Source organism: Saimiri boliviensis, chromosome 14, assembly GCF_048565385.1.
Source record: "Saimiri boliviensis isolate mSaiBol1 chromosome 14, mSaiBol1.pri, whole genome shotgun sequence".
Taxonomy (NCBI): Eukaryota; Metazoa; Chordata; class Mammalia; order Primates; family Cebidae; genus Saimiri; species Saimiri boliviensis.
The window spans coordinates 95724-111104 of NC_133462.1; the positions used below are offsets into that span (position 1 = coordinate 95724).

The 15381-nt window shown below is 53.6% G+C and overlaps 1 protein-coding gene across 3 annotated transcripts; it reads left to right on the forward strand.

Annotated features, from left to right (window-relative positions):
* Positions 1-3694: 3694 nt before the first annotated feature.
* MZF1 (myeloid zinc finger 1) lies at positions 3695-12868 on the forward strand. 3 transcript variants are annotated; one of them, XM_003944437.4, is made up of 5 exons: positions 3695-4090; positions 4559-4742; positions 5489-5559; positions 5678-5798; positions 11285-12868. In XM_003944437.4, exons 1-5 carry the CDS (start codon positions 3695-3697, stop codon positions 12715-12717), a joined length of 2205 nt encoding a protein of 734 aa, XP_003944486.3. In that variant the 3' UTR covers positions 12718-12868. The 3 variants fall into 3 exon arrangements, with proteins under 3 accessions (XP_003944486.3, XP_039322413.1, XP_074241853.1); XM_039466479.2 differs by having other exon boundaries at positions 3695-3922; XM_074385752.1 differs by having other exon boundaries at positions 11529-11716.
* Positions 12869-15381: the final 2513 nt, after the last annotated feature.

Genomic DNA, 15381 nt, shown 5'->3' on the forward strand with positions numbered 1-15381 from the left:
AGGCAGAGGGGCAGGGCCAGGTGACTCACCTGTAATCCCAGCACTTTGGGAGGCTGAGGCAAGTGGATCATGAGGTCAGGAGTTTGAGATGAGCCTGACCAACATAGTGAAACCCCATCTCTAATAAAAATACAAAAATCAGGCCGGACGCAGTGGCTCAAGCCTGTAATCCCAGCACTTTGGGAGGCCGAGGCGGGTGGATCATGAGGTCGAGAGATCGAGACCATCCTGGTCAACATGGTGAAACCCCGTCTCTACTAAAAATACAAAAAATTAGCTGGGCATGGCGGCGCGTGCCTGTAATCCCAGCTACTCAGGAGGCTGAGGCAGGAGAATTGCCTGAACCCAGGAGGCGGAGGTTGCGGTGAGCCGAGATCGCGCCATTGCACTCCAGCCTGGGTAACAAGAGTGAAACTCCGTCTCAAAAAAAAAAAAAAAAAAAAAAAAAAAAATACAAAAATCAGGCCAGGCACAGTGGCTCACACCTGTAATCCCAGCACTTTGGAAGGCTGAAGCAGGTGGATCACGAGGTCAAGAGATCAAGACCATCCTGGCCAATTTGGTGAAACACCAACTCTACTGAAAGTACAAAAATTAGCTGGGCATGGTGGCAAATGCCTGTAGTCCCAGCTACTCAGGAGACTGAGGCAGGAGAATCGCTTGAACCCAGGAAGTGGCGGTTGCAGTGAGCCAAGATTGCACCACTGCACTCCAGCCTGGGAGACGACAGAGTGAGACTGCCAAAAAAAAAAAAAAAAAAAAGGAATGAATGAACACTGAAATAAAAACACAAAGTCAGATACAAAACTGCTTAGTGAGCTGTGAGCTACAAGGTGATACACTGGGCAGAAAGCATTTGCAACCTATCAGCCTGCACAAGGTAGCATCTAACTGGATAGCATCTGGACTCCTAAGTTTTCCTAACACTTTCATACGTTTTTCTCACAGCTCTACCTCTGACTCTCCCTGTCTCTCTTCGCGCTGTCATCTTTCTCTAAGTCTTTGAAATCCGTCAATCCATCTTACCGTATCTCTAATTTCTGTCCCTTTTCTCCCTTCTTGCCTCTGTCCCTCTCCCTTCCTGTCTGCCTCTTGAGTCTGGATGTCTGCACTTCTTGTCTCTGTGAACCCATTCTGCGTTTCCCTCTTCGTGTCTCTTTCATCTACATCCCTTTCTGATCTGCCTCTCTCTTGCTAACTGTTCTGACACCTGTTTCCCCAGGACCTTCTGATCCACTCAACCCTCTTATAACTTGGGCCCGTATCTCTACATTTGTTCACTTACATTGTTTCACTGACTCTGCTCGTGTCGAGTCTCTGGCCCTCCCAGTCTGTGGGTCTCTCTCTCTTTCTCTCTCTCTCTCTCTCTGTCTCTCTCCCTCCCTCTCCTCTCTGTCCTTCGTTTTTCTTTGCCCTTGACTCTCTGGTCTGTTTCTCTTTCCTGGCTGTTTCTATCGATCGGCATCTCTGCCCCAGTAACCCTCCCCACCTCCTCATCCCACATGCCCCCTTGCATGCCTGCCGCATCTCCGGGTTGTTCAGGCGATCGGGTCCCTGGGTTACCATGGAGACGTTCAGGGCCCGCCCTTCACCCAAGATCACACAGGAACGTCACCGCGCCGCGCGCGCACCGGCACACGAAGGACCCTGCCGACTACATCTGGAAAGCACGGGGCCAAGCCTTTCTCCATTTTGCGGTCTAGGAAGTAGCAGAAGGGGAGGAGGAGGCCCATTCCTGCAGAGCGTTGCCATGGAGACGTGGGGCGACGGAGTTCTAATGAGGGCCGCGATTGGTGCAGAACCCTGCTAATCTCAGGAAGGACCGTAGAGAATTGAGGAAAACGTGGTGGGGGGCATGCGCGATCTGGAAGGCGGTACTGCCGTCTGTTGTCCCCGAGAAGCTTGCACACGTCAACGTACGGATTCGAGGAGGGGAGCATGGGGAGAAGCGGCCAGGAGTGTGACCTGATCATTGCGACCACCGCTACCCCCAGGGGACGGGAGGAGAGGGTGTAGAAACGGAGGCGAGGGTGGGGGAAGGGCAAGGAGGCGCTTGAGCTGGTGCGCGGAGCATCCTGGGAGACGTAGTCCAGCGGGGAGGGGGAAGTCGAAGACTGCGCGTGCTCAGGAGCGCGGAGCGGCCAGCTGAGCGCAGAGGTGAGGGCGGGGTCCTGTCAACCGGGAGGGCTAGGGTGGGGACCGGGGCTGTGGCTGCAGACTAAGGGATTTCGGCTGCCCGGCGAGACCGGGAGCAGGGGAAGGAATCCGGGCACCCGCTGCGGGGGAGCCCTGGGCCTGAGCGCGAGGCTTATCAATCACTCCTCGTTGCCACGACGACAGGCTTTGGGAGCCCCGCCCCCGGTTGCCTAGGCGTCTCCAGGACGTACCTTGGCACCCTGGAGCGGAAGTTGCCGCCTGGACTTCTGGGAAGTGTATTTCGGGACCCTCCCTAGCTACCTGCCGCTTTGGTTACGACCCAAGTTTCTCCCAGGGTTTCTGGTTCACTTGGCACATTGAAGAGTAGAGGCTTAGCCCCCAGGATCAGGCGGCCCTCGAAATCGATGCTACCCACTGGGGGGATAATTCTGCGGCGCCATCCCATTCATAAACGCAGACCTTCACAAAGCGCCAGCTGCAGAAGGAGCAGCTTGAGCAGGAAGGTCAGCCCCACTTGCAAATGAGGAAACAAGTTCACAAAGGCACAGTGACCTGAAAATGGGCGGAATCAGAATCTCGGGAATTACTTGCAGGCTCCTGTTCCAGTCGTTTTGGAGGCTAGAGAGGGTGTACCTGGGGGCTGAGCCATAGGACTGCACAGGTTGAGATGGGGGATTAGGTGGAGCGAGGCTTCCCTCTGGGAGGGGAATGATGGTAGGCCCAACTGAGGGGCCAAATCTAAGTAGATGAGCGAGTAGACCGTGAGGTTAGGGCTGGTGATGGGTGGGGGGAGAGGGCAGCAATGATGCTGATGCCCAGGCTATAGGTGTATAGGTGTCATCCAGCTGGTAAAAGAGAGCTTCAGGGCAGGAATGAGGTTGTACATGTAGAAGAAAGGAAGTATATAGGGGAGAGAAGTGTCTTCTAGACCTGTGGGACAGGATGGTGGAACAAACCTGTAAGTCCCAGCACTTTCGGAAGTCAAGGCAAGAGGATCACCTGCTTAAGCCCAGGAGTTCAAGAACAGCCTGGGCAACACAGTAAAATCCCATCCCTACCAAAAAAATAAGAAATTAGCTGGACATCGTGGCACATCGCTGTTGTCTCAGCTATTTGGGAGGCTTAAGTGGGAGAATCTCTGGAGCCTGGGAGGTCAAAGCCACAGTGACAACGATCTTGCCACTGCACTTCAGCATGGGCAAAAGAGTGAGACCCTGTCTCAAAAAAAAAAAAAAAAAAGGCCTGTGTTTGGAGCAGGGAGACTATCAGAGACTTTGCACACATCCACGTGGAGAGAAGACCAGGAATACAGGTGGCTAAGGGAGGGCTTTCAGCCGCACAAGTCTATGGGCTGTGACTGGCCTTTCTTTGCCTCAGTTTCCTCATCTGCCTTCCACATAGGGTAGGTCTGAGAATCATACAGTACAGCACAGACTAGGTAGTGAAACATTCACTGTCTACCCTTCTTGCAACAGCCTCATACTATTTCTTCACCAGGGGCAGACACTGGCCTCAGATACCTGACCTGGTACCCTCTATGAGGCCTGCGGTGCTGGGCTCCCCAGACCGAGCACCCCCAGAAGACGAGGGGCCTGTCATGGTGAAGCTGGAGGACTCTGAGGAGGAGGGTGAGGCTGCCCCATGGGACCCAGGCCCTGAAGCTGCACGCCTGCGCTTCCGGTGCTTCCGCTATGAGGAGGCCACAGGGCCCCAAGAGGCCCTGGCCCAGCTCCGAGAGCTGTGTCGCCAGTGGCTGCAGCCAGAGGTACGCTCCAAGGAGCAGATGCTGGAATTGTTGGTGCTGGAGCAGTTTTTGGGTGCACTGCCCCCTGAGATCCAGGCCCGTGTGCAGGGGCAGCAGCCAGGCAGCCCCGAGGAGGCTGCTGCCCTGGTAGATGGGCTGTGCCGGGAGCCGGGCGGACCTCGAAGATGGGTGAGTGAGTGACCACGAGTGGGGTTCAGGACTGGAGCATGGTCCAGCTCTGCCTCACCCTGGGTACCACCATGCTTGGCCAGACACACATCCTCCCTCGTGGTACAGAAGTGGCCACCAGCAACAGAGACCCTGTGCAAGGATGCCCAGGGCAGAAGGATTCCAGGGCTAGCCTCCCAAGCCCATTCCTGCATCACCTGTAGTCACAAGGACACAAGAGTTGCAGGCTAGGGGAAGATGGGGAAGGTACTGGAAGGCCTTGGGTGTCAGAAGCAGGAGAGAGACTGCAGGTGGTCCTTTCATTCCTTGCTTGGGGCCCAGGGAAGTTAGGTCCTTGGAGGACCTAGTCAGTAGGTATTTACAAGACAGGCCTCTGGGATCCTATAGTGGGATGGGCACCCACATACCCCAGGTTAAGGCCAGCCCCACTCTCCGGTTGGACCTCTGATGGTGGGGGCACCTCCCCAGGTCACAGTCCAGGTGCAGGGCCAGGAGGTCCTATCAGAGAAGATGGAGCCCTCCAGTTTCCAGCCCCTACCTCAAACACAGCCTCAAACTCCAGAGTCTGAGCCTGAAACACCTCCTGGGACTATGCAGGAATCACCACTGGGCCTGCAGTTGAAAGAGGAGCCAGAGGTTACAGAGGACTCAGGTGAGGGCATGCAATATGGGCAGTGCCTAAGGTCTGGTTGAGTGGGCGGGGAGCCTGGCCTGAGCAGTCAGTCAGAAGTTCACTGGGCCAGGTTTGTTATCAATGGAAGGGTTTCCATGTGCCAGCAGCCCCCACATTCTACCCAGTCAGGTCTCACCAGTGCTGTCACTACCCCTCGCCCTCCAAGCCTGACTGCCACAACCCTGCACCCGCAACGCCCCTGGAATGGAGCAGGCTGTTGGGGTTTCCCAGTACAGATGGCATGTGGTTTTCAGTCCCCAAGGGGATCCATTAGGCAATATCTGCTTGTCACTGGAGAATAGACAGCAGGCCGAAGTACACGTAGGAGCTGCTTAGGGAGGACCTTGCAGTGTTACGGGTATGGCCCCCATTCACCTCTCAGGCAGGGCACCTGAACTAGCTGCTCTCACCCTGACTTTTCCATGTGGACCTTTGTACAATACCTCTGAGCCCTGCTGACCATCTTGTCCCACAGCTCACAGGGCTACAAGGGCACAGACCTAAGCCCATCTCATCCCACTGCAGCTCAGCCTCTGGTCTTCCAGGGTATTCTGCTTCACCCAGCCCCTAAGCTGGGCCCTCAGCTGCCCTGCTCTGCCCTCCCCAACCCAAGCCCACAACCAGGAATCCCACCTGTCTGAATGCCAAAACCTGGCATACCACTAAGGGCAGTGGGTGGAAGCTCACTCAGGCTCCCTGAAACTCGCTCAGGCTTTCGTCTCTAGATTTTCTGGAGTCTGGGCCACTAGCTGCCACCCAGGAATCTGTACCCACCCTCCTGCCTGAGGAGGCCCAGGTAAGTCCTGGTCAGGTCCATATTCTCCTCCTTTCTCTTGGAGTCACTGGGTGGGGTCAGGTAGGTCCCTCCCTGAGCCCAGCCCGGCACAGATGAGCAGTGACCACTGTGATTTCAGGGATGTGGGACCGTGCTGGACCAGGCCTTTCCCCACATCAAGACTGGGCCTGAGGGTCCCTCATGGAGGGAGCACCCCGGGGCCCTGTGGCATGAGGAAGCTGGGGGCATCTTCTCCCCAGGTAAGTGAAATGGGGTGTGGTTAGGCCCTCCGCATGGACAGCACTGTCTCTGCCGACCTCGCTCCTGGCCCGACTCAGGCAGCCCTCTTACTCCAGCATCCCCAAGTCGCCCCATTCCCTAGACCATCGCCCATAAGGTTTAACCTACTCTAGCATCTTCTGCCCTTACAAAAAGCCACCCACCACTGATCCCATAGCCCGCCTACTTTCTACTCCCACCTCAGTAAAACCTTTTACAAGTAAGGCCTGTAATTCCCCATGCCCATATTCTCTCCCAGTCCTGGCATCCTAGATGGCCTCCTGGGCTTGCCTCGTGCTGGTCAGGCATCAGGACAGATAGGGTTGGGACCTGACAAGGACAGCAGGTTAGCAGACAGAGCAGGTGGACAGGAGGGACCCTGACACAGGATAGGGATCCTGCCCAATCATCCAGGCATTACAGGCCAGAGGCCCGCTGTCACCTACCTCTCAGCCACCACCTTTGTCTGGCATCATCCAGGCTCCCCCTACACCTTGTCTTCTCTTCTGTTCCTTCCTGTTCTTCAGACCCAGCATCTCCTCTTTCTCAGTTCACATGCTTGTTTTGGTGAGGGAGATAAAATTCTGAGATGTCCCATATCTGAAACACATTGTCTAAGCCTCAACAACAGATTGAAGTTTGGCTGGAAGAATTCTTTTTATTTATTCAGTCACAGACCTTTTTTATCATTATTGTTGGTGAGCCTTTTCAGTTTGAAATTCACATCTCTCAGTTCTGGGAAACTGCCTTGAAATGTTTATTTCCTTCCCTTCTATTGTTCTATTCCCTATTTCTGGGATGCCTGTTACTTGCCTATTGGCCTATGGGATGGGTCCTTTAATGTTCTTTTCACTCCAAGTTTCCATCCCTTTGTCTTTCTACTCTATTTTTCAAGAAATTTTCTCGCTTGTATCTTTCAGCCCTTCTGTTACAATTTTTATTTCTGGGAGTTTTTTTTTTTGTTTTGTTTTGTTTTTGTTTTTTTTTTTTTTTTTTTTTTTTCTTAGGGTCTCACTGTTTTACACAGGCTAGAGCACAGTGGTGCCATCATAGCTCACTGCAACCTCAAACTCCTGGGCTCAAGTGATCCTCCCACCTCAGCCTCCCAAGTAACTGGGACTACAAGGCATTTTTTTATTTTTTGGTAGAAACAGGTTCTCACGCGGCCAGGCGTGGTGGCTCACGCCTATAATCTCAGCACTTTGGGAGGCCGAGGCGGGTGGATCACAAGGTCAAGAGATAGAGACCATCCTGGTCAACATGGTGAAACCCCATCTCTACTAAAAATACGAAAAAAGTTAGCTGGGCATGGTGGCGCGTGCCTGTAATCCCAGCTACTCGGGAGGCTGAGGCAGGAGAATTGCTTGAACCCCGGAGACGGAGGTTGTGGTGAGCCGAGATCGTGCCATTGCACTCCAGCCTGGGTAACAAGAGCGAAACTCAGTCTCAAAAAAAAAAGAAAAGAAAAGAAAAAGAAAGAAAGAAACAGGTTCTCACAATGTTGCCAGGGCTGGTCTTGAATTCCTGCCTAAGTGATCTTCCCACCCTGTCTCTTCCCACAGTGCTGGGATTACAGGCATGAGCTACCGCGTCTGGCCTCTTCTAGCGTATTTTTTATTTCCAAGAGTGTTTTCATTCTCTGAATGCTCATCTTTTTAGCTGCTACCTGTTGTTCTTTGATCTGTAATGTTTTTTCCTTATTTCTCTGAGAACAGCAGTAACTTTTTTTTTTTTTTAAGTTTTCTTAAAAAAACAGCATGGTCTCTTCTATTCTAGCTGTTGGCTTATATGCAAGAGAGGGGGACCACAGATCCAGCTGGCAGCTCTGGGCAGGTAGATGAGGGGCTTATTGGCTGTGACAACAAACCAGGGCAGGAAGGGACATGGGGGAAGCCCGCTCCCCAAGGAGGCCCTTTCTTAGTGGGGATGTGAGCAAGCAGCTGGAGTATGAGTGGATACTGCAGACAGATTCATAGGGCAATGTGGCTAGGCCAATTTGGGGGCAGTCTCCACTGTGAGCATGTTTTGGTCCATCCTCTGAATCCTACAAGAAGGTACCTTTAACCTCCTGCCAGCATCCTTGGGAGAGAGGTTGACATCTCAGCATCCCGTGGGACTATTTACATGATTCCCCTGACTTATTCAGTAGTTTCCCACCCTTAACATAGCCTTCTGCAAGGATGGGAGAAGAAATCCAGGACTCAAGAGTCACAGCAGTGCATACTGTTGGCTCAGAATTCTGTGCGGACAGAGCCCACAGCAGCAGCTCTGCCCAGCATCGGCTTCTGAAACAGCCTCTCCATCCTGGTTGGTGCCCTGCCCATTCACCTGCATGGGCAGAGGTACCAGGTACCTCCAACTCCTGAGTTTTTAGAACCTTCTTAGCCAGGTGCAGTGGCTCGTGCCTGTAACCTCAGCACTTTGGGAGGCCTTGGCAGTTGGATTGCTTGAGTCCAAGAGTTCGAGACCATCCTGGGCAACATGGCAAAACTGTGTCTCAATGAAAAAATAATACAAAAAATTAGCTGGGCATGGTGGCACATACCTGTGGTCCCAGCTACTTGGGAGGCTGAGGTGGGAGAATCACCCAAGCCAGGGAAGTCAAGGCTGCAGTGAGCTGAGATTGTGCCACTGCACTACAGCCTGGGCGATAGGAATGAGACCCAGTCTCAAAAAATTTTTTAAAATTTTAAAAAAGAATCTTGGTATAAATCTGTGCCAGATTTATTTTTTTGCAGATTTTTTCTTTGCAGCCAGAGGGGTTTATCTATCTACTTATTTATGATACGGAGTCTTGCTTTCTTTAAAGAGACAGGGTTTTGCTCTGTCACCCAGGCTGGTCTTGAATTCCTGACTTCACGTGATCCTCCTGCTTCAGCTTTCCAAGTAGCTGCAATTACAGGCTCAAGCCACCATACCTGGCTCAGAGAGGTCTTTTTATGTCTTCATCAGGACAATATTCTGAATAGCTAATATACTCGTGTTAGGAAATTCGAAAGGCACAAGACTGTATACAGTGAAATGCCTCTTCCCTGCCTGTACCACACAGTCCTACTCTCTAACAGCCAACATTCCCTCTTTCTTATGTGTCTTTCTAAAAAGACTCTATACATAGAGAAGCAAACACATTTACAGACACCTTGTTCATATTACAGACACCATGTTCATCACCCCCAACCTTTTTTTTTTTTTTTTTTTTTTGAGATGGAGTTTCACTCTCGTTGCCCATGCTGGAATGCATGCAATGGCATGATCTTGGCTCACCACAACCTCCGCTTCCTTGGTTCAAGCAATTCTCCTGCCTCAGCCTACCAAGTAGCTGGGATTACAGGCATGTGCCACCATGCCCAGCTAATTTTGTATTTTTTTTTTTTTTTGAGACGGAGTTTCGCTCTTGTTACCCAGGCTGGAGTGCAATGGCGCAATCTCGGCTCACCGCAACCTCCGTCTCCTGGGTTCAAGCAATTCTCCTGCCTCAGCCTCCTGAGTAGCTGGGACTACAGGCATGCGCCACTATGCCCAGCTAATTTTTGTATTTTTAGTAGAAATGGGGTTTCACCATGTTGACCAGGATGGTCTCTTATCTCTTGACCTCGTGATCCACCCGTTTCGGCCTCCCAAAGTGCTGGGATTACAGGCGTGAGCCACTGCGCCCGGCTAATTTTGTATTTTTAGTAGAGATGGGGTTTCTCCATGTTGGTCAGGCTGGTCTCGAACTCCTGACCTCAGGTTATCCGCCCACCTTAGCCTCCCACAGTGCTGGGATTACAGGCGTGAACCACCATGCCCAGCTCATTCCCCATTTTTAAAAGACACATGGGCTGGGTGTGGTGGCTCATGCCTGTAATCCCAACACTTTGGAAGGCCAAGGAGGGTGGACTATCTGAGGTTACGAGTTTTAGACCAGCTTGACCAACATCGTGAAACCCCATCTCTACTAAAAATATAAACCATTAGCCAGGCATGGTGGTGTGCGCCTGTAATCCCAACTATTTGGGAGGCTGAGGCTGAGGCAGCAGAATAGCTTGAACCTGGGAGGCAGAGGTTGCAGTGAACCACTTCATCATGGGTAACAGAGCAAGACTCCATCCAAAAGAAAAAGGATGTTTAATCTCCACCTTTTCCAAATGTGGCATTTTTTTGGTGCATCTTCCAACTTCAATACACAGCAGCAAGTGCTCTACATCTTTGGACTGCTACATAGAACCCCGCTGTGGCTCACTGTAGACACACCACTGAAAACCTTGTATATAGGTCATTTAGCACAAGGAGGAATACAACTGTTGAAGAAGTACCTAAAAGTGGAATTACTTGGTTAAAGTGTGGGACATTTGCTGTTTTGATGGATTCTGCCACACTGCCTTCCCATTTACATTCACCAGCAATACATAGGAACACTGGAGTCCCCACAGTAAGGGCATGGAAATGGCAGATGAGTTCAGCCCAAAGGTGCATTTTTTCTTACTAGGAGGAGATGCAGTACATTTTATGGGATATAAGCATTAGTTACATTTCCTGACCTGTTCCTATCCTTTGCACATGTACCTATTAGGTTATTGGTCTTTCTTGTTGATTTATTATATCTCTTAGGAGGTTAGTTAGCCCTTTGCCTATGGAGAGTTTTTTAGTTTGCCATTTGCCCTTTTATATTATTTATTTTGCCATTTGTCTTTTGACTCTGATGTGGTTTTTGCTGATTTCCTTTTATGTATTCTAATTTATCTGACTTTTCTTTGGCGGCCTGTGGATTTTCTTTCACCCACGAAAAGCCCTCACTGCTCTTTCAGTCTTCTTGATTGAACCTCCTCCAGGCTTCCCACCTTCTCAGGCCCTGACTCTCGGTTGCAGTTGCTGATGCCTCCTCCTTCACCCAGCCTCTGATGCTGGAGTCCTCACAGTATGGCTGGGACCCACTTCTCTCTGCAGACACCCATCCTGTGTTGATCACTTACAGGCCCAGGGTTCTATGTGCCATGTGTATGCCCCAGAGCCCTTGCTTACGTTTCCCCAGAGCATACATGAAGTTTGTGTTCCTCAGATGCCCCACAGACATCGCAAGGAAGGCACATCCAAACCCCAGACCACCATCTGGGAGCCTGCACTTCCTTTCTGTTGGCTCCACCTCCAGCCTCCCTGAGACCCACCCACTTCCTTGCATTTGCAGAAATCATCACTTTCCGCCTAGACAGTGCCCTCATGCTCACCCTACAGCCCTTCCAATAACGATTTTTTCCTACTTAAATTAGACCTGGAAAGCTTTTTCACACAGCCCAGTCTTCCTCCTCCTGCTGGGTTCTGTCTCATTGTCACCTCCTCAGAGAAGTCTAATCACTACCCCTGTCTTTGTCACCTCCATCTGCCTCATTGATCAGTTTTAGGTCCCTGTAGTTCTGTGTACCCAGGGCTGAAGTGGGTCCGGGCGCGGTGGGCATTCTGTCATGAATGAGTGGTCCCCTTGTGCATGCAGGGTTTGCGCTGCAGCTGGACAGCGTCTCCTCAGGTCCAGGTAGTGTAAGCCCCCACCTCCACGTCCCCTGGGACCTCGGCATGGCTGGCCTTTCCGGCCAGATCCAATCACCCTCCTGCGAAGGTGGCTTTGCGCATGCGCTAGTGCTTCCCAGCGATCTGAGAGGTGAGCAGGACCCCACGGGCGAGGATCCCTGCCGGGGTGTGGGCCCAGCTCTGGTCACCACCCGCTGGCGCGCCCCCAGGGGCCGGAGCCGAGGCCGCCCCAGCACTGGGGGCGGGGCGGTTAGGGGCGGCCGTTGCGATGTGTGTGGCAAGGTGTTTAGCCAACGCAGCAACCTGCTGAGGCACCAGAAGATCCACACGGGTGAGCGACCATTCGTGTGCAGTGAGTGCGGCCGCAGCTTCAGCCGCAGCTCGCACCTGCTGCGCCACCAGCTTACGCACACCGAGGAGCGGCCGTTCGTGTGTGGCGACTGTGGCCAGGGCTTCGTGCGCAGTGCGCGCCTGGAAGAGCATCGGCGAGTGCACACAGGCGAACAGCCTTTCCGTTGCGCTGAGTGCGGCCAGAGCTTCCGGCAGCGCTCCAACCTGCTGCAGCACCAGCGCATCCACGGCGACCCCCCGGGCCCCGGCGCTATGCCCCCAGCCCCTCCTGGTGTGCCCGAGCCTCCCGGCCCCTTTCCTTGCAGTGAGTGCTGCGAGAGCTTTGCGAGGCGCGCCGTGCTGCTGGAGCACCAGGCCGTGCACACCGGCGACAAGTCCTTTGGCTGCGTTGAGTGCGGCGAGCGCTTCGGTCGCCGCTCAGTACTGCTGCAGCACCGGCGCGTGCACAGCGGCGAGCGGCCGTTTGCCTGCACAGAGTGCGGCCAGAGCTTCCGGCAGCGCTCTAACCTCACGCAGCACCGGCGCATCCACACCGGGGAGAGGCCCTTCGCCTGCACCGAGTGTGGCAAGGCCTTCCGCCAGCGGCCCACACTCACGCAGCACCTGCGCGTACACACGGGCGAGAAACCCTTTGCCTGCCCCGAGTGTGGCCAGCGCTTCAGCCAGCGCCTCAAGCTCACGCGTCATCAAAGGACACACACCGGCGAGAAGCCCTACCACTGCGGCGAGTGCGGCCTGGGCTTCACGCAGGTCTCGCGGCTCACGGAGCACCAGCGCATCCACACGGGTGAACGGCCCTTCGTCTGCCCCGAGTGCGGCCAGAGCTTTCGGCAGCACGCCAACCTCACCCAACATCGGCGCATCCACACAGGCGAACGGCCCTACGCGTGCCCTGAGTGCGGCAAGGCATTCCGCCAGCGGCCCACACTCACACAGCATCTGCGCACCCACCGACGAGAGAAGCCCTTTGCCTGCCAGGAATGTGGCCGCCGCTTCCACCAGAGCACCAAGCTTATCCAGCACCAGCGCGTCCACAGCACCGAGTAGCTCCAGCCGGGATGCACTGTGTCCGCAGTGGTCGGAACACCTACTTCACCTGGTGGTTGCAAGGCTGGCGATTACCTAAGTGTAAGCCGGTCCACCCAGCTTATACTAAGGGCTTGGCCCCTGCAGGTGTTCAATAAACCGTAGATGGAAACCGGGTATCCACCCACTCAGTGACTCCTCAACTGTGCGGTCCTTCATTGCGCACCCCCAACTATACTGCCCACCCTCCAACCCCCCCCAGTGTTGGGCTGGTGTGCTCCCTCTGCAACCACGTGGTTCCTGTGAGGGTTTCCCTCCACAACACCCGCCTTCACCCACCCAGAGGTAGCTCCTAGCATCACCAACCCCACTGTGGGATGGCCCTTGTACCAAGCTTCTGGTTTACACTGAGGCAATTGGCCAGTAGCAGGTGGGGCAGAATTGCCCTGGGCAGTCCGGCCTCAGCTCTCCCTGGGCAATGAACCTCGGTTTCCCAAACACAGAGAGGAAGAAATGTTCTCTGTGAGCATCCACCAAGAGTCCATATGTGTGTAGCATGGTGCTGTGCCGGATTGATCAGGGTCCAGTCAGGAGAACACAGCAGATGTTTTTAACAGAGCTGCTAACTAGGTGTTAGGTGACAGACGGGAGACTGAAAAGGTTGTCAGTCTGTCTTAGAAGCGGGAAGGTTCCTGGAGGAAGCAGCTAGACCCTTAGGACTAGAGGAACAAAGGGAAGCACTGCAACTTAGAAGCTCCAGTGAGTTTCCAGTGGAGCTGGAACTCAGGCCCCTGAGAAGGGGGCACTGCTGAGCTGGTCCTGGCGTCTCTTAGCTGGCAGGGACACCCTGTGGGCCTAGGATCCAGAGTTGTAAGGGAGTACTGCTCGGCTGGTCTGGAGGTCTCTGGTCTCAGAAGGGTGCCCCATAGGCCTAGAAGACTCGTGAAGAGGGGGCACTGGTGTGGGTGACTCGAAGGGGCCCAGTGAGCCTGGTTCTGGGAGGTACATAAAAAACTACTGCTCCTGGGAGGACCTGCTGTTGCCAGGAGGAAGAGGTGCTGCTGCCCTATTTTTTTTTCTCCCTTCCCAACCCGTTCCAGTCTGCCCCTAACAGAACTGCAGGTGAAGAGGGGCGTTTGCAAGATCTCTGCCCTGCACAGTGATGCCTAGGTGGGCAGGACTGGAGCCCAGCCCTTGTCATCCCAGAGAATCTTCCCTTGATACTAAGACCGGGGCCTCCAAGAGTTGAGAGAACACTCAATCCTCAGGGCGGTAACCAGCCTCCCAAGACCACCAGTCCTCCGTGCTCCAAGTCGGCGTTGATGATTCTGTGATACTGCCTCTCCCACCCCAGCTCAGCATTCCAGTTACCCTCACCCTAGCCGCTCTCTACTCCTTGCAGTGGTCATGAGCAGCCAAGGCTTTCTACCATCGGTGGGAGCAGTCCCTGAAGAGTTGTACCCATGGGGACATTCAACATCACACCCTTAGAACTACAGGAACAAAGGGAAGCAGTGGGATCACAGCACTTCTTACAGCTGGGGGCCCAGGATCCCACTTGGATCTGCCAACCCCCAGGTTTGTGGGTGGTACTGTGCCTAAACTGTGATGCTTCCAGGCCGGGCGCGGTGGCTCACACCTATAATCCCAGCACTTTGGGAGGCCAAGGCGGGTGGATCATGAGGTCGAGAGATCGAGACCATCCTGGTCAACATGGTGAAAACCCGTCTCTACTAAAAATACAAAAATTAGCTGGGCATGGTGGCGCACGCCTGTAGTCCCAGCTGCTCGGGAGGCTGAGGCAGGAGAATTGCTTGAACCCAGGAGATGGAGGTTGCGGTGAGCCGAGATCGCGCCATTGCACTCCAGCCTGGGTAACAAGAGCGAAACTCCGTTTCAAAAACAAAAAAAAACAAAAAAACAAAAAAACAAAACTGCGATTCTTCCAACCTTCATGCTCCTCTCCCCACCTTGTCCTGGCTACCCTCTGGCCATGGGCCAAGCAAACCCCCAGGAGAGGACCCAGACAGGCCAGATTCTCCCTAGCCAACCAAGATCATGTGATCCAGCAGGAGCAAACTGATAACCGGTAATCTAGATTCTGCCTTAGGATGTCTTTGCAAAACTCTTTTACACCTAGGAAACTATTTCCTAGGTTTAAAAACTGGAAGATTTTACCTGGAAATTCAGATTTTTCAGGACTCCCCTGTTCTTGTGTTTTACAACCAGCAGGCGATGAGGGTGTGGGACGCTGCAGATGGAACCCCAGCCAGTCTGAGAAGCAAAGGCTGCAGGCTGTGGGCCACTTTCCCTGACCTGTGGTAATCATTCCCATCACTAGAGTGGAAGGCTTCTCCCGCCCTGGCCCCATGCACATTGGAAGGTTTCAGTCACAAGTGGATTCAGCAGCTTAGGTCAAAGTGGACAGATGCTGCCGGGCGCGGTGGCTCAAGCCTGTAATCCCAGCACTTTGGGAGGCTGAGGCGGGTGGATCACGAGGTCGAGAGATAGAGACCATCCTGGTCAACATGGTGAAACCCCGTCTCTACTAAAAATACAAAAAACTAGCTGGGCCGGGCGCGGTGGCTCAAGCCTGTAATCCCAGCACTTTGGGAGGCCGAGGCGGGTGGATCACGAGGTCAAGAGATAGAGACCATCCTGGTCTACATGGTGAAACCCTGTCTC